We start from the raw sequence: 23475 nt of genomic DNA, 5'->3' as shown, positions 1-23475 counted from the left end.
CGTCCGCAGAAGCCAGACTCTGCTCTTTATGAGCAGAAGCACCCCTAATTCGTAGAATAGAATTAGTCAATCTTGACTGCACGTCGCAGAGCAGAGCTTACAACGCAGGAAAAGACATGGCTCTTTCCACTACTGACACGTCCTTGGCGGGCGTTGGCTTTATTGGCCTCGGGGCCACGGGTTTCCGGATGGCCGAGCAACTCATCCAGGGCGGCCGCTATGGCGTATGGGGCTTTGACGCCGATCCGTCCAGCATGGCGCAGCTCTCTGTGCGTGGAGGGCATGCTGGCACTTTGCCAAAGCAGGTCGCAGAGCACTCTCGCTTCTTGGTTTGCACTGTGGCCAGCGAAGAGCAACTAGGCGACGTATTGTTCAATAACGAAACCGGGGCGCTTCTAGGTCAGTAAGAAACCCAAAGATCTCCATTCAGGACTAGCAACTGAGACGAGATTGGGCCGATAGCTTTGCCAAAGAGTGCCACTATCCTCATCTGCTCGACAATCCCCCCCACTTTCTACGACGGACTCCAATCTCGGCTTACGCTCCACGGCAGACCTGATGTGCATGTGGTGGACTGCCCCATTTCTGGGGATGCCATCATCGCCTCGGGCACTGCAGAGGCCCTCACAGACGCAGACGGCTTGCTGCGCAGCATATCAGCAAATTTGCACGTGATCACGGGGGGGCTTGGCACGGCGAGCAAGGTCAAGTTGGTCCACCAGCTGCTGGTCGGCACACATGTTGCTGCAGCTGCCGAGGCCATGGCTCTGGCTGCCAAAGCCGGTCTGGACACCCGTGAGGTATACGACATCATCATCACGGCGGCCGGAAATTCAGGGGCCTTTGAAGATCGGGTACCGCGTATGCTCGATTCGAACTGGACGACTGTCTCTGCTTTGGATACGTTTGTCCAGGATATGGTGCGTTTATTTCACTGTTTTTTCCCTCTGGTCTACGTCATCCCTCAAAATCGCTAACTGTCTCGCAGGGAGTTGTAGTCTCGACTGGTCGCAGTCTCGGCTTCCCTCTTCCCCTGGGATCCACAGTCGAGCAGCTGTATATTGCCGCCTCTGCAGCCGGCTACGGAAGAGAAGATGATGCTGGACTGGTGCGCATGTTTTTGCCACAAACACCGGATGCGGTTCACAAAAGCAGCAGCGCTCCAGGCGGCCGCAGACAACTGGTTCCAGCTACGTCTGGCTGCCAGATCAGAAAGATCGGCATGATCGGCCTCGGTGCCATGGGCCAGGGCATGGCCGCATCGCTGCTTCGTGCTGGATATGCAGTCCACGGCTTCGATATCTTCCCTGCGGCCGTTGACAAATTCTTGGCACATGGGGGTCAGGGCACTCGGGCAGACTGCCCAGCTGCAGCTGCACGGGACGCCAACGTCGTCATTCTCATGGTGCAGAATGCACTTCAAGCCGAGGATGTTCTCTTTGGGTCGGGAGAGGTGGTCAAGTCGCTTCCCGACGGTGCTGTTGTGATCCTGAGTTCTACTGTGCCGCCGCACTTTGTCCGTGGCCTGCAGGAGAGGCTTGATGGCCTGAACAGGGGCATCTCTCTCCTCGATGCACCCGTCAGTGGAGGTGTGGCACGAGCTGCGTCTGGAAACCTTACAGTACGTCTTGAAAACTGTTCACGGTCATTCTGTCGCTAATTTGAGCCGTTTGTCTCTAGATCATCTGCTCAGGAAACGAATCCGTCGTGTGCCAGATCTACAGTCTTCTTATGGCCATGACAGGAACCGAGGACAACCTACGGTTCGTGCAAGGTGGCGTTGGTGCAGCTTCGTCCGTCAAGTGTGTCAACCAGCTTCTTGCCGGTGTTCACATTGCAGCAGCAGCCGAGGCTATGGCCCTCGCGTCTCGTCTGGGCCTCGATATGAGGTCTGTCTACGAGATTGTGAGTAGCTCGGCTGCCTGCAGCTGGATGTTCGTCAATCGTGTACCACAGATTCTGGACAACGACTGGACTCCGCACTCTGCTCTGGCCATCTTTGTCAAAGACCTGGGTATTGTGTTGGAGGAAGGCAAGCGCCTTGGCTGCATCTGCCCGGTCTCTGGTGTGGCACACAACTTGTACATCGCAGGTGCTGCGCATGGACTCAGCCGCGAGGCAGATATCGGACTTGTTCGCTTGTGGACGCCGGCAAGAGATGTATCTGTGGCGAAGGGCCTCCCAGAGGAGCCAGAGCCGAAGTGCATTCCCCTGCAAGAAACTCTGAAGAGCCTGCCTGCGGAAACCATGGATGATGCGCTCGGTGACATTCGGACGATCGTGCAGAACAGAGAGGTTTCCACCCTTGTCGTGCTCGACGATGATCCCACTGGCACTCAGACATGTCATGATGTCAATGTCCTCCTGGTGTGGGACGACCAGACGCTGGACGATGAGTTCGAGCGAAACCCCACCGGATTCTTCATCCTCACCAATTCTCGTGCGCTTCCATCTGCTGCTGCCCGCAGCCTCCTGTTCGAGATTTGCGGTCAGGTAAAACGTGCCGCAGAAAGAGCCGCAAAGACGGTCGACATTGTCCTCCGAGGAGACTCAACCCTGCGTGGCCACGTTCTCGAGGAGATACAGACTGTCGAGGAGGTTATGGGGCCCTTTGACGGCTGGGTCATATCCCCGTTCTTTTTTCAGGGAGGGCGATACACCATTGACGACATCCACTACGTTGCCGAAGGAGAAATGCTCGTGCCCGCAAGCCAGACTCCGTTTGCTCAAGATGCAACCTTTGGTTACAAAAACTCTAATCTGAGAAAGTACATTCTGGAAAAATTCCCTTCACAGCTCAACGAATCTTCTCCTTTCCTCTCCATCACGATTCAAGATATACGGGTCGGTGGCCCAACGGCCGTGATGCAAAAACTGCTAGCCGTTCCTCCGAAAACAAAACCGGTCATCATTGTCAACGCAGCAGCAGAAACGGACATGCATGTTCTTGTCTCTGGTCTCCTTGCGGCTGCAAAGACTGGAGGCAAGCGCTACCTATATCGTGTGGGCGCTGCCTTTGTGTCGTCTCGTCTAGGAATTCCCCCAATTTCCCCTCTCGGTCTTTCAGACCTTGTGGGCCCAGTAGAACCAGGCCATCCCCCAGCTTCGGCAACAGGTGGTCTGATTGTTTGTGGCTCTTATGTGCCCAAGACGACGGCCCAACTGAAAGTTCTGCTAGAGAAAAGGGGACACGACCTTGCAGTCATCGAGCTCAATGTCAACACCTTGGTGGGAGACGTCGAAGAAGCCGAGTCTGCAGTGGTCAAGGCTGCTGAAGAGGCAACACGCACGATCAGCCAGGGTAAAGACGTCCTTGTAATGACGTCTCGGGCTCTGATCACTGGCACAGATGCTCTTGGCATAGGATCCAGGGTGGCAGCTAGCCTCGTTCGTGTTGTTGACAGCATCAGAGTGCGGCCGCGATACCTGATTGCAAAAGGAGGCATCACGTCTTCAGATGCGGCCAGCAAGTCTCTCCTCATGCGGCGGGCTCGTGTCCTAGGCCAAGCCGTCCCGGGGGTGCCGATCTGGAGGTGTGACGAGGACACAAGCCGATTCCCGGGCATTCCGTACGTAGTATTCCCGGGAAATGTTGGGCGTGACGACACTCTGGCAGTGCTGGTAGCAGATTGGGCAGCGTAGAATGCAGAAAATAAAAGCAGCGTGCATTTTAGGATTTTAGGCTTTGGTTGCAATGTATTACAGTTTCTACAATGCACATATGAAGAAACTTCTTTGGTCATATGTGCCCTTTAAATTTAATTAGGGCAAATGATTCAATTGTTCCGTATCGAAATATCGTATCGAAATAAGCCCCAGCGTTATACTAGAGAAGAAATGAAATGAAACGCTAGTTCCTAGTCCCCCATAACAAAACGAGGAAGAAGGAAGATAGGTTTGTGAAAAGGGGGAGCGCATCCGCACCCTATCCATACCACCCAACGATGCCTCGCTTACAGAATGTATCGGAAGTGGGGCTGCTCATAATCGGTCAGATCCATGAACTTGGATCTCTGGATCGATTCCTGCACCTCGGGGTCGTTGAGGTCAATGCCAGACTCGGCCTGGACCTTGTCACGGCGCTTGTTCTCGATAATGTTGATGACCCGAATTGCTACAAGCACAAGAGCAGAGCAGCCGTAGAGAACGGCCATGACGGTCTTTCCGGTGTGGTAGAGCGGTGCATCGTTGCTGCGGAAGGTCTGAGGGCCGATCCAGTTGCCGGCGGCATAACCAAGAATCTGGACAGTGTTGACAGTCGACTTCTTGGTGTAGCCAAGAGTGTTGTTGGAAATCAGAACCATGACGAGACACCAAGACGCTCCGGCAACAGAGATCAAGTAGTTGCCGAACAGGAGAGCCCCCTTGTGCTCGAGGGGAATAACGGTCATCAGGACGCAGCCAAGCGTGGGGAACAGGATGGCAATGAAGGAGAACAAAGAGCGGTCCATGAAATAATCGGAGAGCCAGGGGAACAACAGCTTTGCAATGATATCAACGGCACCGCCTGGGGCACTGAGCAGAAGTGAAGTCCGCGAGTCGAAGCCGAACGATTTGATGACGACTCCTCCAAAGACAGTGATGCCTCCGTTGGGGATGTTCATGAGCAGGGAGTAGAGACCGTAGAGCCAGGTGCGCGGGTCGCGCAGTGCCTCCCAGAATTGATTCCACTTCCACACGCGGTTGCCGATGCCCTGGAAGTTGTCTCGGATGCGCTCCACGGCAATCAGCTTCTCCTCCTCGGTCAGGAACTTGGCGTTCAGCTGGTTGTCAGGCATGTACCACAGGTAGAAGCAGCCGGTAACAACGGTCACGAGGCCGAAGAGGAGGAAGAGGATCTTCCAGGGAGCCAAGGCAGAGTGGTTTACAGCCGACAGGCCGTAGGCAATCAGAGAACCAAGAATGGAAGCGGCACCGTTGCAGGCCAGCCAGTAACCCATTCTGCGAGCCTGCTCGTTCTGCTTGTACCACATGGATGTGATCAGAACGAAACCAGGCGTGATGGTTGCCTCAAAGCCGCCGAGAAAGCAACGTGAGATCATCAGGCCGGCCCAGTTGCTGGTGGCTGCGTGGCACGCCAAGACGACACCCCAGCAGACGATATTGACAGACAGATACTTGCCCAGGGGAAGGCGTCGCAGAAAGAACGTGGTGGGGAATCTGTAAGGGGAGAGAAAGGCAGTTGTCAGCAGTTGTTCTCACTGACGGATGGCCGGTGCTCGCCTGGTGTATTCACTTACTCCCAGAAAATGTAGCCCGCGTAGAAGATGCTGCCGAGCCAGCTGTACTGGTACCCGTTCAGATGGTTGTCCTTCTTGATGCCCATCAGGGACGAGTAGTTGAGACTGGACTTGTCGGCAAACTGGATCATGTAAATCCAGCACATGAGAGGCAGCACATGCGTGTCAATCTTTTTGAGCACGCGGGCATAATCCTCGTCCGAGTAGTGCACAATGTTTCCACCAGTGGCCCTGAGAGCCGGGTCGAGGGAGCTGTCCTGGAGCTTGACGTTGGCGATGTCACCGGCCGCCCATTCGGCAGACGGCCGGGCGGCTTCGCTGTCAACCTTGGTCGGCTCAATATCCTGCATGGCCGTCTTGGTGTCGGACACCTCGTGTCCTGCCATGTTGTCGAGAAAGCCTTGGGTCAGGGTTTCCTTCTTGGGCTCTCTGGCAAGGCTTAAGACAGTAAGTTGACTGAGTGAAGGTTGACGAATCACAGGGCAACACCAACGAGCCAGCAACAACTCTAGAAAGTGACGGTTTTAGTCGGCAAATAAATATTATCTGGCCTTGGTGAAGGTCTTATCTGTGGGTACACATCTCGGGATTGCAGGGCTTTGCACTAATCTCCTTTTCCACGGCTCTCAACAACTCCCTGATATACGAGCACATTTATGCGCATCACTAATATCCAATCTGTACGAGGCCAATATTCTTATCAGTGGTAGCGCACAAAGGGAGCGAGTGAGGTCGTGTCATGCATTCGCCTCTTGGATAAGACCTTGCCTAACATATAAGCTGGTGGCTATGGCTGGAAAGCGAGGGGATCCTGGACGTGATGTGGAGGCGGATTGGAATAAGTTGACCACGATAAGGTCTTGGACCTGGTCTAAAAACCTGGCTAAGCGCTGTGGAGGCGGAGTGTGCAGGTGGACAAAGAGCGAGTGGATGGATCCACCGATAAGCCTAGGCCGAAAGCTACGTGGACAAGTGCCTTTACGGGGCAGCGGGATGAGGACGGGGGATGGGGGCAGGCAATCGATGAGAGAGCAGTGCTCTATCAGTGGAGCTCCGGAGTTCCCAGAGCTGCCTTCCACAAGGAGCCCTTGCTCTTCCGCTGCTTGTCTGTGTCCACTGGAATGGTTCGATGAACATCTGATCTGTCAGACGCGAGTAACCTATATCAACTCCAGATTGCACACTGACTTGCTGAAGGTATAGCCATTGCACCAGACAAACAAGCCTGACAGCTATCGATTCATCTCCCACAACCATGTCTATCCCAACAAACAGCTCACCTGCAGAGGCCAACGGCTTTCACATTAGCCCGGCCCCTGCGGAAAAGACGACATACCAGATCAAGGAGGAGCCCATGCGCAAGCCCCGTAAGATCAAGGTTATTGCCATTGGTGCCGGTGCGAGCGCACTCTGCTTCGGTCACGAGGTCAACAACAGCGATCTTGACATTGAATTTGTTGCCTACGACAAGAACCCTGTCATCGGTGGCACATGGTACGAGAACAGATATCCAGGGTATGTGATCCCGTGTCGATGCAGATAAGGATGCAGTGAAGCAAGCTAACCTTCCAGATGCGCTTGCGACATTCCTTCCGTCTGCTACCAGTTCTCGTGGGCACCCTCTCCAGACTGGACCACTTAGTAAGCATGAAGCGACTCCTCCATCGAACTGCCCTCGAGCTCGTTTGACTAACGTTGTCACCTTCAGCTACTCGGGCTCCCGTGAGATTCACCAGTACTTCTTGAACGTCGCCAAGGAGTTTGATCTTTTGAAGTACTGCCACGTGAACCGCCTCGTCACTGGATGTTACTGGCAGGAAGAGTCCCAGACATGGCGTGTCCGGGTGCAGAAGCTCGACAAGCCGGATGAGTTCTTCGAGGACGAGTGCAACGTTCTGTTGAACGCTACTGGTGTGCTGAAGTATGCTCCACGTACCTTGCTTACTGGCTGCCTTAAGCAAGTACACCCGCTAACATCTGCACTGCAGCAAGTGGAAGTGGCCCGAAATTGTTAGGGACGGGAGACGTTCAAGGGCCCGATGATGCACAGTGCAAACTGGGACCAGTCTGTCGACTTTAAGGACAAGACTATTGCAGTCATTGGCGCCGGCTCATCCGGCATCCAGATCATCCCTGCCCTGCAGCCCAGTAAGCAGAGCAGCCTACCTCGACCAAACAGCACAGTTCCCCATATTGATTACTAATACTGCATTGCAGTTGTCAAGAACCTCAAGGCCTTTGTGCGGAGTACGACATGGGTGACAGCAGGCTTTGGCCAGCGCTTTGCCGGACCGAATGGCGCCAACTTCAAATGTGAGCAACGTCTTCAACACAAGTCGGTTTCCTTAGCACTTCTAACGCATCCTCCCAGACTCGGATGAGCAGAAGGAGGTCATGCGGACGGACCCCAAGAAGTACCTGACGTACCGGAAATTTGTCGAGTCAGAGCTCAACGGGCGGTTCAGGCTCATTCTGAACGGCACCAAGGAGCAAGAGGAGGCACGAGAGGTCAGCTCCATCCGACCTCAATTTGTCTCTGTCTCTGACTGCTGACATGCTTCCAGTTTGCCATCAAAGAGATGACGAGGAAGTCGGCCAAGAAGCCCGAAGTTGCCGAGCAGCTCATCCCCAAGGGCTACGAGATCGGCTGCAGACGGCCAACGCCCGGAAACGGCTTCATCGAGGCCCTGTGCGAGGACAACGTGGACTTTATTCGCGGTGGTGTCAAGAAGATCACCGAGGATGGCCTTATCTCCGACGATGGAACCGAGCACAAGGTTGACATCATCGTGTGTGCCACCGGATTCGACGTCACCTGGAAGCCGCGTTACCCGACAATCGGCCGGGGTGGCCGCAGCCTGAGCGAGGAATGGAAGGATGCGTCCCGGACATACTTGTCTATGTCTGTTCCTCATTTCCCCAACTACTTGAGTGAGTCGAAAGCCAACGAAGCCTTGATACCCATATCCTTACATGCCTACTAATGGAACCTAGTCTTTAACGGTCCCTTCGGTGTCTATGGCCACGGCAGTATTCTCCCGGTCATGGAGAAGATCAGCAAGCACTACATGCAGATGATCCAGAAGATGTCAGACGAGTGGATCACGGCCTTCGAGCCAACAGAAGAGGCCACCGAGGATTTTGCCGAGCACCGCCGTGCTTTCATCCCACGGACGGCCTGGAGTGGCTCATGCAACTCGTGGTTTAAGCAGGGCAGCGTCAAGGGCGAAGTCATGATGTGGCCCGGATCCCGGGTGCACTTTTTCGACGCCCTGGAGACGCCGCGGTGGGAGGACTACCGTCTAACCCGCGCCAACCACAACAGATTCTACTATTTCGGAAACGGTCGTGCCGAGCGCGAATTCGATGGACACGACCTGAGCTGGTACCTCGGTCTGCTCGACGGCGTGGACAAGCAGCCAATCTACCGGGAGGAGGATGTTTCCGAGTTTCTGGCCCGGTAGTCGGACTGGGGCGTGAAACGGTAAAATGCACTGCAATATAAGACTTCATGTCGGACCTTTACTTTATATCCATGCATAGACTGCATTAAGCTGTTCACAATAAAAGCCTGGTTGGAATTGTTAATACTTTGAGTTTGCCTCTAATTCTCCACATGACTCCGTGTTATTCTAAATACAGGCTACCGGCATTCGAATTTAGGCATGAAAATACAGCATTGTCGCCAAATACGGGGCTAGATTGCTGTAGAATGGTCCATGCGTATCTTGCTCGAGTGGGCTTAGTCCCAAGATCTTGGCGGAAGTTAAGATGCACTACGAAGTGGGTTAAAACGGGGCCCCATGCATCTCTTATCATTGACGCCGTATATATCGCGCAGTATCCCCCCTCTCTGAACTTGTGTGTGGCCCAGCCAAGACGCGCCGAGAACGCAGCGCAAGTCCCGTTTCAGCTATTACACCATATTTAGCGTCCAAAACGCCGCCTTTGCATACTCAAGGTGCAGCTTGGTAGAAAAGATTACAGCTGTCTACGGCTATATTTCCGGCTCGAGCAATGGATATTTCACGCCCATTTGCCTGTCCCTTTTGCGCACAGTCATTTACCAGAAGTGTATGTTTACTTAAATCACGCGTTCTTTTCGTCTTTGCCATCTCTAACGCCCACAAAGGAAAACTTGAAGCGGCATAAAAGAACACGTTCGTAAAGCAGCCTAACCTATCGTATACCGGACCTTTAAATGGGAAAGATATCCTAACGAAGGCAAACAGGCCATGGGGCATCCGGCTACAAATCATTTGAGTGTCAACTTTGTCAGGCCAACTTTAGCAGGAGGTGTGTTTCGATGCCCCTTCCGTCCGCATGGTCGGACCTTGGCCTAACGGTTCTTCAGGGACATTTGTAAAAGACACCAGGAACGGTGCGATGGCCATCCGACACCGAGAAGGGCGAAGCTGCTTGACAGCCGCGTACCGTCAGAGGCTTCGTCTACGGATGCCAAAAAAACAGCTGCTGGCGCTGCTATCCAGCAAACAGATGATGGGCTAGAATATCTCCTCGATGCAGCCCGGAGTCTCAACATGCCCCAACAAGACAATCTGTGCGTACAAGAAACCTGTCGAAGGCTTACAGTCAACGCCTTCTAATAACAGGCAATGTAGTCTGTCCGAGGACGCCACTGCATCCTGCATCACGTCATATTTTACAAACTTCCATCCAGGATTTCCGATTTTACACAGGCCTACATTTTCACTCGAAACAACGCCCAAGCCACTCGTAAATATAGCAGCCGCCATCGGAAATCTTTATCGCTGCAAAACAGATACCATGATATCGGCTGAGGTGGCGCAACAGCAGAGTAATGATCTATGGGAATCCTGTGTCGTCAGCTTACAAAACACAGTCAGTGACCCTACCACAATTTTTACCTGCAAATCACACCAGTCTATGACTTTCCAGAACCGTGGCCGTGTTATATCCAACTAGACGGTACGCTGACAATTGACGTCTCAGGCCATTTCAGATCCTGGCAGATGGAAGGACAACTGGATCCTACAGACCTCTCTTCTTTGTATTGTTTACGGTGCTTTCGCGACCGAGAGATTCTCCCAGAGCCGCCAAATGCTAACTGGTCTTGTCTCTGTAAGTACAATGCCATGCTAAACCCGTTGGAGGGCATAACACTAATCATGGGTTTTTTCTGTCACCATTCGCACAGGATATAAGAGAAGCCGGGCTGTTCCAGCAACACATCTGCGAGTACAATTACTCCTGGAGACAGGAGCTGGACGCAAGAATGGAGCTGGTCATGGGTCCTGTCCAGTCAGACGACACATGGCACTCTTTCATCAACGAAGAGTCCTTGAAAATGAGCCTTTATGGCCTAACCATGATCGACTTCCAATTGGTTCTCGCGTGTAACACAAGGCCCGAAATATCCTCTCTCGAGCTTGTTTGGGAACTACCTTGGTCTACACAGGCCTGGGAAGCCAACACCGCCCATGAATGGTCGCAGCAAATAATCCAAGAGGCCGCCAGCTACCAGGCCATGGATAGTCCGGCAAACGATCGAGGGCCCACCTTGAAATCTCTTTTCCTTGTCACGCAGACATTAATGGCCGGTGGGCCTCCTGAGTCAGTTTTGAAGGCTTTGTCGTATTCGCACTTTGCACTGCTCTGCGTCACGGTCAACATATATCGCATAGTTCGCGGCTTCACGCATTATCTCTATCAACTTCCTCCAAATCCGTCCAACCCGTCTCCATTTCATATTTTGACGCACTCACAGAACAGTCAGATATCGACGGCATTGAGCGTCATACTCGGACTCAAAAGTGCCAGTTTGAATGCCGCAAATAATGGAGAGACTGGGAAACGGCTGTGGAATGCAGCACAGTTGATATGCTGGGTCGCCAAAATCAGTCTCTGTGTCCCCGACGACTTTCTTATATGTGGTATCGTGGACACCGACATAACGGCCTCCTTTGCCACCGCAGCCCATCTTTCTCTCGGTACTCAGATTCTCGGGAGGAGGTCGAGGAACAGCGTCACAATGCAGAGACCATTCGGCGAGGAAGGATTCTTGCTCATATTCGAGGAGTTGATGAGCACTATGGACAGCATCTGGGGAAAGGATGTATCTTTGGCCATGACAGAAGCGCCATGGATAAGTGTCATAGGCTTCCGTGCCCTCTTGGATCTTTACCGTGTCCTCCGGTTCGCCACAACAGACCTGAACGACCGGAACGCACATGGCACTGGAAACTCTGTCGCAAGGGTTTTTGATCCAGCAAGGGTGGTGTACAACACGGTGAACAATGCTCTAACGCAGCACATTAGAAACAAGCGAACATCTCTGACAACACGCAACCTTGAACAACTTGGTATGCTCGAGTTGACGGAAGACCCCAAACTCTGCGAGCGCAAGTTTATGATGCTCATGGTTCAAAGTTGCAATGAGAGAAACGTCTGGGCCGTGGTGCGGTCTATGGGAATCGTTTTGGAAGAAATACATACCAGTAGCCTATAGCTACAGAAAACGAAACATGAACTTGTCATCTTCACATTGCCAGTCCAAGCCGCAGAAGCGCGCGTAAGGTAAAACGCCTCTGTTATGTACGCAAGTCTGCACAGTCTTTCGTGTGGATAGTTGTGCAGTACTCCGTGTGGCATAAATTCATGGGTGCACTGTGCAATTGCGTCCCAATTATCTGACAGCCGTATGTAAATCACCAAACTAAAAACGATGGAGTCTATGGCGCACACCTCCTGGAGAAAAACGAGACATTGTACTCCGTATTTTCGGCAGAACCAAGACTCTAACATGGCCTAGTATTGGTTTTGAACCCTTTTTATATCTGTGTTTTGTGCAGTTTTATCGACGAAACTTGCCAGGTAAGGAAAGCTACTACGAGCCGAGGATTTTCATATAGATGGATCTCAAGAGCTACTGGTTTACATTTTTAATTGTGAGAGAGTACGGAGTACCACACCACAGATTAGTTTAGGGTTCAGCCGGAGGCAGAAACATTCGGCAACTGCTAGTTTCTGCATATGCCAAGATACTCTAACATTTCCCTCAGCCCGTGAAGATGTCGACGCCTGATGTTAGAACCAATAGCACACACGGTGTCTATGAAAAGCTACGATCCCAATCACTATCTTTGAAATGGCTTGCCTCCTGACCGGAAAGATGACCTCCTCAACTCAACTTTGTGAGTTGTGTGGTTCTGGCAAGATTATTCGTATCTGGTACCTCAGTCAGGCACGATGCGCATAATACACAATGTCAATTATTTTCACCATTCAGTTTATGATTGTCAGCTGCAACGACTTAAGTCTTGACAATGAGCGGCTCTAGCAAAGCAGGACATATATTCTCGTAAGACTATAGAACCTCTGCTCTGAATTTGGCTATTTCACCACTTTATTTTTCGAATTCCAGAGGGCCCACACAGTTTCTTTCTTTAGAGTCCCAGCAGTGTAGCCGCAAGACCCAGGATACCCGGCACAAACTGCACGTACAGAATTTTCTTACTCGATGTTGCTGCGCCAACGAGGCCGGCAACAGCGACACAGCCGTGAAAGAAGAGCCGGACTTGTGACTGGAAGTCTGGGTCGGGTTGCAGCACGCCTCAGACCAGACCAGCAGCTAGGAAGCCGTTATACAGGCCCATATTAATAGCGAGCAGCCGTGTTTTAGAAGCTAGATCCTGCGTAAGTCTGAATGCTCGGCGTCCGACTGGGGCTGTCCAAAAGAACGCTTCCAGAACCAAGATGTAGACGTGTATAAGGCTGACGAGGGCGGTCAAGGTTGTCGATATTGAGATCATTTCGATAGCTTTGAAGGATTTTTTGTGAATTTTTTTTGTATCACGCATAATTTTAAAATGTCGCGGATAAAGTTCCGTTGCAGGAGTAATTATTCCGTATACGCATAAAATCACTACGTCATTCTGATAGCGTAATAAAAAACGTCTACTTGTGAAGGTTAAAGGAGGCTATACGTAGCGGTCATATAACGTGATGCACTGTGAGGAGCAGGAGGCTGAATAGTGTCTAGTTGTGGGGCGAAAGAGTGTTGTGTACTAAGGAAGAAATAGATACATCGCGACCCTTCTAGGGATCCGTATTAATACTAGTGTCAGGCCCCTTTTGTGCCTTCTGACCAATTACAGGCCCGTACGGCCAAGTGGGGCGGAAGGGCCACAGTGTGGCGGATTCCAATGCTTGACACTACTCCGTACTCCGTACGACGTAAAGCTGTCACGCGAAATACGGGGCTAGTCCTGAATGGTTTGGCCCCACCCGTGTGCAGAGTCTTAACCTGTCACCTTTCTAGACAAATCCACATTTCATTGACAACACCACTCCAGCGCCGCCCGGGCCATCTTCTCGATGGCTGATACAACACCTCATCTTCGCCATCAGGCATCGCTAGAAGGAATCCTTGATTTATCATCTATAGAACCGCCATTCTCTACGGTTGAGCGCAATGAAGCCCTGGCCCGATTTCACCACATCGTTCAGCATCTCAACGGCCACGCCAAAAACAGTCCGTACAACAAAGCACAGCTGACAAAGTGCACGTACGAGTTTGCGATCAATCAAGAGTCGCGCGATAATGTATTGCGAAGCTTTTTTAAATTTCTGGCTGTTTCGATAGGAGGGGAAAACGTCCTCGAACTGAATGAAATCGACGGTTTAGCGGACCTTTTTTTTGACTTTGCTGATTGCCTAATGAATTTTTTCTTTCTACCTCGTATGTTCAGTCCTTTCATTCCGTTCTTTTTTTGGCCCTAACCTATTCTACAGTCAAGGCAACGGCGCATCGAACCCCACAGCCCTCACCGGCTTTCCACTCTGCTATCCAAAGGCTTGCACGGCAACCAGAGACATTTGCCGGAACACCAGATCGACTGTCTGCCTTACGGGGTGCGTGTCTTGTTCGAGACCGCCACCAGTGCGTGATCACGCGCCACTTTGATTCAACAGAGGCACAACTCCGTGCACGTCTACACGGGTCCGATGCAAGAGATGACGAGGGCAATCTGCTAGATGACAGTCCGCTTCCGTTCGGTGATCTAGAAGTTGCTCACATTCTACCGCATTCGTTAACCGAAACGGCCCACTCGAAGTCTGAATTGGTATGTTTTTATTATTTCTCTCCCTGACACAAAGCTAACGCGTTAGTAAAGAATCCTGCGAAACAGACAGCGCTCGCAATACTAAACATGTTCGATTATGGTGTCGCACGTCTGATTGAAGGCTATCAGATTGATCGTCCGTTCAACGCCATTACCTTAGACCTTCAGCTGCATCGATACTTCGGCCAGTTCAAAATATATTTCGAGCCAGTACCGGACCAGATACATACTTATGTTATCAGGTCCTATCTTCCCGAATTCATAACCCGCCACTTTGGCTTTCCAATTCCTGTAACGAGAACTCTACATGTTACCAGGACACGAACCATCGATCCCCCATCACCTAGACTTCTCGCTGTTCATTGCGCAGTTGCCCACATCCTTCACCTATCAGGGGCAGGTGACTATATTGACGACTTGCTGCGAGATATGGAAGAGGGCTATGTGCAGACGGATGGGGCGACAGATTTGGGCCGCCTCGTTCAACTGCGGCTGGGAGAGTGGCTGGTCAAGCGCCCCGTGGTCTGGTAGCATCTGATCGCTGTGTGATCAATGGCCGGTGTATGCGAAACGACATAAATACCCTACAGTAGAGCGGCGTCTCCAAATATGCAAATACTACTATGGATTCCTGCAAGCATTGACTGTCTCTTATTTCTTATTTAAGTTGTGCCATCGTCCTATTTGTTCAAAACTCGAACCGGTTTGTGCACACTGAGCTCATAAAGGCACACCGTCTCCCTTGACACACAACAGATTCGTGCTGAAAGATGCACCTCTAAAAAGGAAGTCATTAATGGTAAGATTCGTCTGGCCATTACTTAGTCGCCCCTTGTTCAGCACACCGGAAGGGGGGGGAGTAACGGACATCACTAAGACTGTAGCCATCACTGAAGCTGTTGAAGGCAAGTGTATTCAAGCCAGAGAAAATCGGGATAATATAACGTTGACACTGTTGTGAAGGTGTATCTGTAATATACTACGTTCGTGGTGAACATGGATTCGGACCTAATAGTGTTGTTCCCACTGTAGTAAAAAGTACGCTCGACATTCGCAAGACATCTGCTGAGTAGTCCACGTTCCTTACGGCCTCCAGCCTCGAAATATCGTCTAGCGTTCGTTGCAAGAGATAATAAGCTCGTGAAAATAAAACAAACATGAGAAAAGTACATCAGAAGACTGGGCCCTTTAGCGGTTCATTATCAGTCGTCTACTCCAGTGAATGACGGAATAAGGACTCAAAATGACAGTTGGTCTAGGCCCTCCCGTCTTTATACTGAATGGGTATATTTTCCTAGGATATCTGCTCTACAGCGAAACAACCTGGTTATGAGTTAGCTTCCCGACGTGTATTAATTTGCTCAGAGGTAGAATGCGCATCTTACCTCCAAATGGACCAGCCTGGGCAGAGTTTCGACAGCGGACGGTACATACGTTTCCAGTCGAGCCTTAAATGTCAGTTATCTTTTCAAGCGGTCCGTAGTGGTCCGTAGATAAGACAGACAAACCTTGAGAGCATGTGTAATCTGTAGGCATTATGACCGTCATGTTGAAGTCTGTAAACTTAGCCAGAGAGAGCCCATTCGAACCCGGGACGTTGTTTGTGACCTGTAGCGTCGCCGTGGCCGTGGTAGAGGAGTTGGATGTGAATAGATCACAAGTATATGGTCCGGCCCCTATTAAATGTCAGTGAATAGTTCAGCGTCTGATGCGGGCGAATGTCTTGCTTGCCATCTTGGTTCACCTGGTGTATCGTCACGGTTAGAGTGGATCCTTCCGTTACCTGTGTGATATTGTCTGTCGCAATGGCAGACTCCACGCTGACGGAGATGTCGATGTTGCCATCTAGTTCAGTGCGACCACAGACCCCGGTGGTGTTTGCGCTGATCTCGACGTCCCGGATAATGGATGTGTCTTGCTGGCAAGGACTGATAAGCGTGCAGTTGCGTGCGATACTCTCGTCCACTGGAGTGGTCAGCAAACCTGCGCTGCTATATTGTGACTTTATATACGACAAAGACTTACCGGAGTATCCTACTGAATTGCCGGATATCCCGGCGACGGCCATGATGACTCCGTGAGCCTGCACCAGAGAGACAAGGGCGACGACGGAAAGCAGAGAGGCATGCATGGCGCAATGAGAAGAACCAAAAAAAACAGCGACGGAGAAAGGACACAGAACTTCTGAAGCAAAGGAATTGATGGTTGATAATGCAGAAAATAGAGAATTTACTAACCCGCCTACGCAAATTACTTACAACGGACACAGAAAATGACCTGTCTATATAAATCAAGACCATATTAACGCATCTGCACAGCTAATAGCTAGCCTTCTCAGCACAGTTAAAAGTTTGGTAGTCTTGAGACAGATGACGAGTATGCGAAACTATTGGATTCGACATCGACGCTTATTGTCTCGATGCGTCGTTCGAGGGGCTGGTCTTGGCGAGTCCCTTTAAGGGGAGTCTGCATACCCCTGATAACGGCTGATCGACGTCTGGGCAGTGATTAACGTGCGGTTTCAGAACGTACTCGCAACCTAATTGGAGCGCAATTGTTTCCGTGGGGTCGCTGCGGTTTCAGCCGATTTGTATAATCATATGATCCGATGAATGCCTTTTGAAACAGTGATGTCGGTCGTCTATGCACGTCGGCAGCTACTATCTAAATTTATGTCGCTCCGTCGGCTGGCCACCTACGGAACTCGCATTGTGTTTTTCGGGACTCCGTCTTAGGAATTTATAGTATTGCCAAAGCGCGACCGTAGTCCCGAATATCCCCCCTTTGTAATCTGGTTTGTTCGTTCTATACTCTTTATAGTCAGAGAAATTACTTCTCTCCTCAGCTATCTATTTAGTTCTATTATTTATCCACCAGCTGGTCTGTCTTATTTTACCGGGTTTCTCTCCTCATCTGAAAAATCTACTGTTCTATACGTCAAGTTTCATTTTCTCTGCTCACCACGATGCAGTCTTTTTTTCGGGTAGATTTGACACTGGCCGTATTTGTCTCTGTGGCCTATGGCCAGGGCGTCATAGCAAGTGCAAAGGGTGACGTGGGCATAAGCTATGGAATGCAGGGTAAGTTCATGCCATCTTGTCTGTTTTCATCAGCCACAGTGCCCTAATGTTCTTATCCCAGTTGAGATCAACAACTATGCGGATGCAAATTACATCAACCAGGCCGAGATCGTAGCCAATGCGGTAAATGCCTGCGGAAGAACGTTACTCGCCGGCGACATCAGCGAGGCCGGTGTCACCGAGGAGCTCCTTGAAACCGGCAACTACACCACTACCACGCAAGGCGGCACTATCACAATGGTCATCAGCCAGCGCTACGCTAACGGCAGCGGTCCATTTGCATGCGATTTAGATGAGGCCAGCAATGCTTTGGGGGCTTATGGGCAAACAAACCTCACGGTTACTCAAAATAACGCTGAGTATGGCACTGGAGACCTAACTCTAAGTATTACAATGCCAACATACCTTAAATGCATAGGAGGTGTGTCTATTCCACAGCTACATAGTAAGATTTATTTTTCACAATGGACTAACAATTGCAGCCTCAACCGGAAACATGTGTACCGTTCGCTGTATTAACAACTTCAGTTTCGGTGGCTGCATCACAGTGCAGCAGACCGATGTTACAGCCAACGTCAACACGGTGGACAACATTGTCACTGAAGAGAAGAAAAGCGCAATTTCCGCCCAGGTGGTTCAGAACCAAAAAGACCTTCCAGCCGCCAAAAAGGGTCTCGCCGCCGCCGGCACCACTGAGAAAGAAGGACTATATATTGTAAAGGCTATTTTGGCTGGGGATGCGAATATTGACAAGGATGCCGCGGCCGACATTGTGTCTTCGGCAGCTTCTGCAAATGGAACTACCACTACAGGCACCAGGAAGACCAGGGCCACCAGAAGTAGAAAGACAAAAACCGGCACCGCATTTACAAGAACTGGAACAGTAACTGCGGCTGCCGCAACTGCGACCAGGAAGACGAAGACCAGGACCGGAACGGGGCCTGCAGCTGCTGCTACCGCGAGCAGGAGGACCAGGACCAGGACCAGAACAGCGACCGCGTCTACCAATACTGGAACGGTAGCTGCAGCCGCCGCGGCCGCAAACAAGAAGACCAGAACCAAGGCAGCTACAGCTACAGGCCCATCAACAACAGGTAGCACGTCCGCGACTAGAATAAAAAGCGCACACCAGCTGAGATGGGCTGTCCGGCGCCCTCTTGACGATGCAGAGGAGTGAGCAGTGAGATGGTCAGTCGGTCTGTAGGCCTGTCTTACACCCTGCACTTCTATTCTTGGTTGCTGCTAGCCAAATTCAAGAGCATCTTCACTATGTAGGACGTTTTTCTTTACAGATCGTGTGGAGATTGAACGTATTTGGGCGCTTGTGTTGGTGGCGGGGGGATCGGATTTTGGTCTTCTTGTGTGGATCCAGTACTTGTGTAAATGAAATGAAAGGAAGGGGGAAGATTCTGCCATAAACCCCTTGCATTTCAATGAATGCGTGATTTGATTGCGACTCGGTGTTAAATTTCACGTATATACTCCGTACTTTGTGTTCGAAGGAAGAGGTGTCAAATTGTACGAACTACATAGCAGGACAACTAAGGACACTGTAAGATTCGCGCTTTATCTCTGCAGTAATCCATCATTGACAATGTACCAAAACCCGTATACACTAACGACAGGTACGATTACTAAAGCAAACGTTCCTCTCCAAATCAACTTAATCGGTAAGCACGCCCGAGTCGCCTTGTATCCACGTCGAGTTGAGTTTGATATGCTTTATCCTCCATATCTCGTCCCCGACGTCCTTAGTCACATCTGCCCAGTAGAGGGAGCCGGCAAGTAGCGACACAGCACCCGGCTTCATACCTTCGCCGCTGCGGTAGTGTTGTGCAAGAGCTGAGCAGGTGACCTGTGCCTTCGAATCTGGGTCGATCACGTTTATACGTATGTTGCTGATGAAGTGGTTTGTGTCCATCTTGGAGACTGGGACGAAGCTCTGTGTTTTGATGGCTTCGAGGCCGTTCATAATTTTGCCATTAACCTCGAAGATGGCATCACTAGTAAAGGAAGATTCGAATAGTGCCAAATCATCTGTGTCATACGCGATGACACAGCGGTAGATGGCGTCTGCAATGGCCTCTCGGCCGCTGAGGGCCGGTGACAGAGTGGCAGGGAGTGACGAAAAAGACATAATGCAAAGATGTGCGGACACCTTTTTTATGGAAAGGAGAGGCTTACATGTTGTATTATATACGCATTTCCAAGTGATATAACAATCATACCTGCTTTATTCGAACCACTCTATTAGCACTTGTCTCCGGTACTTCCGAAGCGGGATTAAGGATTACGGCTCCGAGATGTCTGTTTTGGGCATAGAGTGGATCCTTGCTCAAATGTACACGACTCGTGGCGTAGAGACACGTTGAAGCAGCAGCAACTGAATAGGATCAGATTTCAAGGAAGGAAACATCAACAGTGGCAGCGGAACTCTAAACAGAAACCAGATTGGGAGCCGCGCCTTAATTCTGAATTTGGAAAGAAATTGCCTACGAATCATCATTCTGTTCCGCCACTACGGCGGGACATCGCCAACAGCCTCCTGCCAGCAGCATATTCCATATTTCTTCGTATGTGACTGGAAGCCGAGACTTCTCTTTATATTACTGGTAAACAATGTCTGCCGTCTCCATCCTCACTGAGTGCCCGCTTACTTTCAGAAACAAGCGAGGAGCGGAGATAGCTCCGGAAAGGCACACACAGCTACTAGTAAACAATATTTTGAACTTGGGTTTATAATCCAAGTCTACCTAACTGCCTGGGCTGAGATCCGCTTAAGCCGCAGTTATTCTTAACCACAAGAAGTGTAAGAGAACATTCCGTCTTTGCCCCACCCGACAACAAGACCTGAACCGATTGTCGCCGGCGAGAGACAGCCTGCGCGGGATTGGAACAGCTAGAAACGCAACATCTGACCCGGGAATACATCCACAGCTTTGGTGAGAGAATTGTTTAAGTGCAGGTCCTGCTTGAGGAGCTGTCTAGCCAACTCAAAGTGGGGGCTTGGGAGACGACTACAACCAAAGACCCAGTTCGTAGGCGGCTCGCCCAACCTCGAGCTAAGTGATCCAAAATTTGAGCGTGAATACGAGGACATGAAGGGGTTTTACACTGCGTCTGGTCATGACGGATGGATTTGACAAGACAATCCTGAAGCTAGGTGATTTTGGGGTGCCTGTACAGCCGTGATCGACTGGGTTAAGAAGCAAGAATGGAAGAACACCTTACTGAAAGTGTAAATCTGGCTGTATGTATTCTTCCAGTTATCTCCCAGGCTAAGTAATATTTTACATCCCACTCCAATACCTTGTGTATTTCATTCCAAAGCTCTTTTTGAGTACAGACCCCGCAGATGTTACTGCCCAGACTTCGTAGACACCGGCCTGACTATGCCACTGGTTCCTCTGCTCGTTCCACCAGCTGGTTGCCAACCTGGTGGGTATATCTACCACGATGTTTTTGGTTTGTCCAGGGTCCAGGAACGACTTGGAAAAGCCCTTCAGCTCCTTGATGGGGCGGTCAACCTTTCCGTTTCGCACAGTCTCTCTGGCAGGCACAATGTATATCTGGATCACCACAGCTCCTGCACGGTCTCCAATATTCGTGAGATTGAGAGTGACACGGACTTTCTCGTCACTGCCTAGCCGGGTAGGTTCTTCTTCGAAGAGAGCAACCTCCAGCTCGGATGTCAAGAACGTGGTGTAGGACAGGCCATGGCCGAATGGAAAGAGAGTCGGGCGATCGACCTTGTCATAATAACGGTAACCTACATATACGTCCTCGCCGTACAGAACGCGGCCAGACTCGGAAAGAAAGTTGATATACGCCGGGTTATCCTGGACCCGTCGGGGATATGTGAATGGAAGCGCACCACTTGGATTCACGTCCCCAAAGAGCACATCAGCCAGCCCATGGCCACCTTCGTCGCCGGAATACCATGCCTGGAGAATTGTGGCAGCGTCATCGACCCAGGGCATGCTGACCGGACTTCCGCTCTGGACCACAACCACAATGTCTGGATTGGCAGCCAGAACGGCCGAGACAAGACGATCCGTGTGTGGCGGTAGGTCCATATTAGGGCGGTCGAATCCTTCTGATTCCCACTCACCGTTGAGGCCGACCACGAGCACCACCTGCTCTGCAGATCCAGCCAAGGACACAGCGTCTGCAATGGCCTGTTCTGTCTCCACGCGTCGGCTAGCACCAAAGGAAAAACCACCTTTGCCAAACGACACGACTTTCGGGTTCGTTACTTTGCTCAGAGGGGCACTTCCGAAACGGAAGAGGACAGTATATGGTACTCCAGCCTCGAGCACCTTGGAGCCGAGCTCTTCCACGGTCCCCATTCCAAAGAATGAATTGCCAGCATTCTGCACGGTCTCGTTGTCGACCACGAGCTCTTGGTCGATAAACAACTGTCCTGTACCCGCGACAGTGACGCCAAAGTCATACATACCACTCTCTGTCGGCGTAAACGTACCTTCAGCCTCAGCATAGAATGTTGTAGGGTGAAGACCAGGAGGCGTGTAATCGAAGAGAATGGCCTTTGAAGCCTCCAGGTGCAACTCATCAACAACCTGGCGACTATTCACCGATGGCGGCTCATTGTAGGCTCGAAAGATGAATCCAACTTCGCCCTTGGGTGTGGTTAAGTGTGGGCCTAATTGCGGGAGCTTTTTGAAGGAGGTAATTCCTTGTGAGAACTGTACTTTGCTATCCCTCTGAACTTTCGATGTGATTCCCTCTAGAGGGCTGATAGAATGGTACCCGGGCAGCCATGCCGAGCCTCCACCACATGTAAACGCTGCCTTCGCGTTGGGGCCAATGACAGCCACCGATCGTTTGGGATCGAGGGGCAGGATACTCTTCTCATTCTTGAGGAGTACTACCGACTCAGCCACGGCCCGGCGAAGCAAGTCGCGGTCTTCTGGAGAATTGAGCTCGCGCATGGGTGCATGCTCAGGAATCCGAGAACCGGCTGCCCTCTTGATCAGCTTGAGGACATTCCGCACCCTTTCATCCAGAACCATAGGTAAGACCTTGTTCGAGGATACGCACGCAGTAAGCGCGTTCTGCCGAAAGCGTGAAGGTCCCGGCATCTCCAGGTCTAGCCCTGCATTGATGGCTTCACTAACACTGTATGTGCCGTTCCTGCATAGCGTCAGCCGCTTTCCATTCCAAGCCAGATAGGGGAGACCGTATGCTCACCAGTCACTGATCACGGTTCCATCCCATCCCCAGTCCTTTCGTAGAATGCCGTCGATCAATTCCTTGTGCTCACTGACGTGAATGCCACCAACCTTGTTGTATGACGTCATGATCGCCTCCGCACCGGAGAGCTTCAAGGAAATCTGGAAGGGAAGAAGGTAGACTTCTCTTAGGGCCCTGTCCGTGACAATCACATTGACTGCCTTTCTCTCATGTTCTTGGTCGTTGCATACAAAGTGCTTCAGTGTCGGTATGATTTTTTCACTGCGGATTCCTTTGCAATAGTGTCCTGCCAGATTTCCCGACAGCACGGCGTCCTCGGAGAAGGATTCAAAGCCCCGGCCACCGAGGGGCGACCTTTGGATGTTGATCGTTGGGCCCAAGAGGACATGGGCCCCTTTGGCTTTTGCCTCTCTACCAAGGAGTTGACCGAGATCCTCCATAAGTTCGACATCCCAGCTGGCCCCCAGTGCTACCGCACTCGGCAAACAGGACGACCGGATGCCGTTAAAGAGACGCGTGCCGCGGACTCCATTGGGGCCATCCGACATACGGATGGATGGAACCCCCAATCTGGGAACGGACACAGTGTGCCAAAAGTCGATCCCTATTATCAGTGAGCAATCTCTTGCTTTACATGCGGACAAACAAGAAGAGATGACAGAATACAGAACCTACCGGAAGTCAGGGCGACTTTTTCTGGCACGCTGAGCTTTGCAAGCACATCGTCAATGTCAATATCTGCCATGCTTTTGGGGGGTGAGGCGGAGCTGGTTGCGAATAGCAGAAGGGCCGTGTGCTATTGAACTGGCACACTTCCGGTAGTATTAGACACAT

At 51.2% G+C, this 23475-nt stretch overlaps 8 protein-coding genes across 8 annotated transcripts; 4 read left to right on the top strand and 4 right to left on the bottom strand.

Moving 5' to 3' along the window:
* Positions 1–116: 116 nt before the first annotated feature.
* CMQ_3660 (ketose-bisphosphate aldolase class-ii family protein) lies at positions 117–3642 on the top strand (the record flags this gene model as incomplete). The annotated part of the gene is made up of 4 exons (XM_014319598.1): positions 117–399; positions 463–920; positions 989–1621; positions 1681–3642. The coding sequence occupies 4 exons, from the start codon at positions 117–119 to the stop codon at positions 3640–3642; spliced, it is 3336 nt and encodes a 1111-aa protein (XP_014175073.1).
* Positions 3643–3953: 311 nt separating this feature from the next.
* CMQ_3707 (major facilitator superfamily transporter allantoate) lies at positions 3954–5626 on the bottom strand (the record flags this gene model as incomplete). The annotated part of the gene is made up of 2 exons (XM_014319645.1): positions 3954–5160; positions 5241–5626. 2 exons carry the CDS (start codon positions 5624–5626, stop codon positions 3954–3956), a joined length of 1593 nt encoding a protein of 530 aa, XP_014175120.1.
* An 869-nt stretch (positions 5627–6495) lies between these two features.
* On the top strand, positions 6496–8704 carry CMQ_4221 (flavin-binding monooxygenase; the record flags this gene model as incomplete). Its single annotated transcript, XM_014320159.1, has 8 exons — positions 6496–6755; positions 6813–6881; positions 6949–7161; positions 7291–7388; positions 7458–7553; positions 7612–7748; positions 7805–8171; positions 8235–8704. The coding sequence occupies 8 exons, from the start codon at positions 6496–6498 to the stop codon at positions 8702–8704; spliced, it is 1710 nt and encodes a 569-aa protein (XP_014175634.1).
* A 1324-nt stretch (positions 8705–10028) lies between these two features.
* On the top strand, positions 10029–11730 carry CMQ_4144 (uncharacterized protein; the record flags this gene model as incomplete). Its single annotated transcript, XM_014320082.1, has 2 exons — positions 10029–10103; positions 10420–11730. The coding sequence occupies 2 exons, from the start codon at positions 10029–10031 to the stop codon at positions 11728–11730; spliced, it is 1386 nt and encodes a 461-aa protein (XP_014175557.1).
* A 4271-nt stretch (positions 11731–16001) lies between these two features.
* Positions 16002–16478, bottom strand: CMQ_3541 (uncharacterized protein; the record flags this gene model as incomplete). Its single annotated transcript, XM_014319479.1, has 2 exons — positions 16002–16312; positions 16373–16478. 2 exons carry the CDS (start codon positions 16476–16478, stop codon positions 16002–16004), a joined length of 417 nt encoding a protein of 138 aa, XP_014174954.1.
* An 834-nt stretch (positions 16479–17312) lies between these two features.
* On the top strand, positions 17313–18525 carry CMQ_3744 (uncharacterized protein; the record flags this gene model as incomplete). The annotated part of the gene is made up of 4 exons (XM_014319682.1): positions 17313–17427; positions 17489–17786; positions 17956–18266; positions 18344–18525. The coding sequence occupies 4 exons, from the start codon at positions 17313–17315 to the stop codon at positions 18523–18525; spliced, it is 906 nt and encodes a 301-aa protein (XP_014175157.1).
* Positions 18526–19090: 565 nt separating this feature from the next.
* On the bottom strand, positions 19091–19564 carry CMQ_3414 (uncharacterized protein; the record flags this gene model as incomplete). Its single annotated transcript, XM_014319352.1, has 1 exon — positions 19091–19564. The coding sequence occupies one exon, from the start codon at positions 19562–19564 to the stop codon at positions 19091–19093; it is 474 nt and encodes a 157-aa protein (XP_014174827.1).
* Positions 19565–20586: 1022 nt separating this feature from the next.
* On the bottom strand, positions 20587–23386 carry CMQ_3686 (beta-glucosidase; the record flags this gene model as incomplete). Its single annotated transcript, XM_014319624.1, has 4 exons — positions 20587–20605; positions 20776–22566; positions 22639–23245; positions 23317–23386. 4 exons carry the CDS (start codon positions 23384–23386, stop codon positions 20587–20589), a joined length of 2487 nt encoding a protein of 828 aa, XP_014175099.1.
* Positions 23387–23475: the final 89 nt, after the last annotated feature.

The sequence above is a fragment of the Grosmannia clavigera genome (assembly GCF_000143105.1).
Source record: "Grosmannia clavigera kw1407 unplaced genomic scaffold GCSC_113, whole genome shotgun sequence".
NCBI lineage: Eukaryota > Fungi > Ascomycota > Sordariomycetes > Ophiostomatales > Ophiostomataceae > Leptographium > Leptographium clavigerum.
This window is presented reverse-complemented; position numbering and strand designations above follow the sequence as displayed.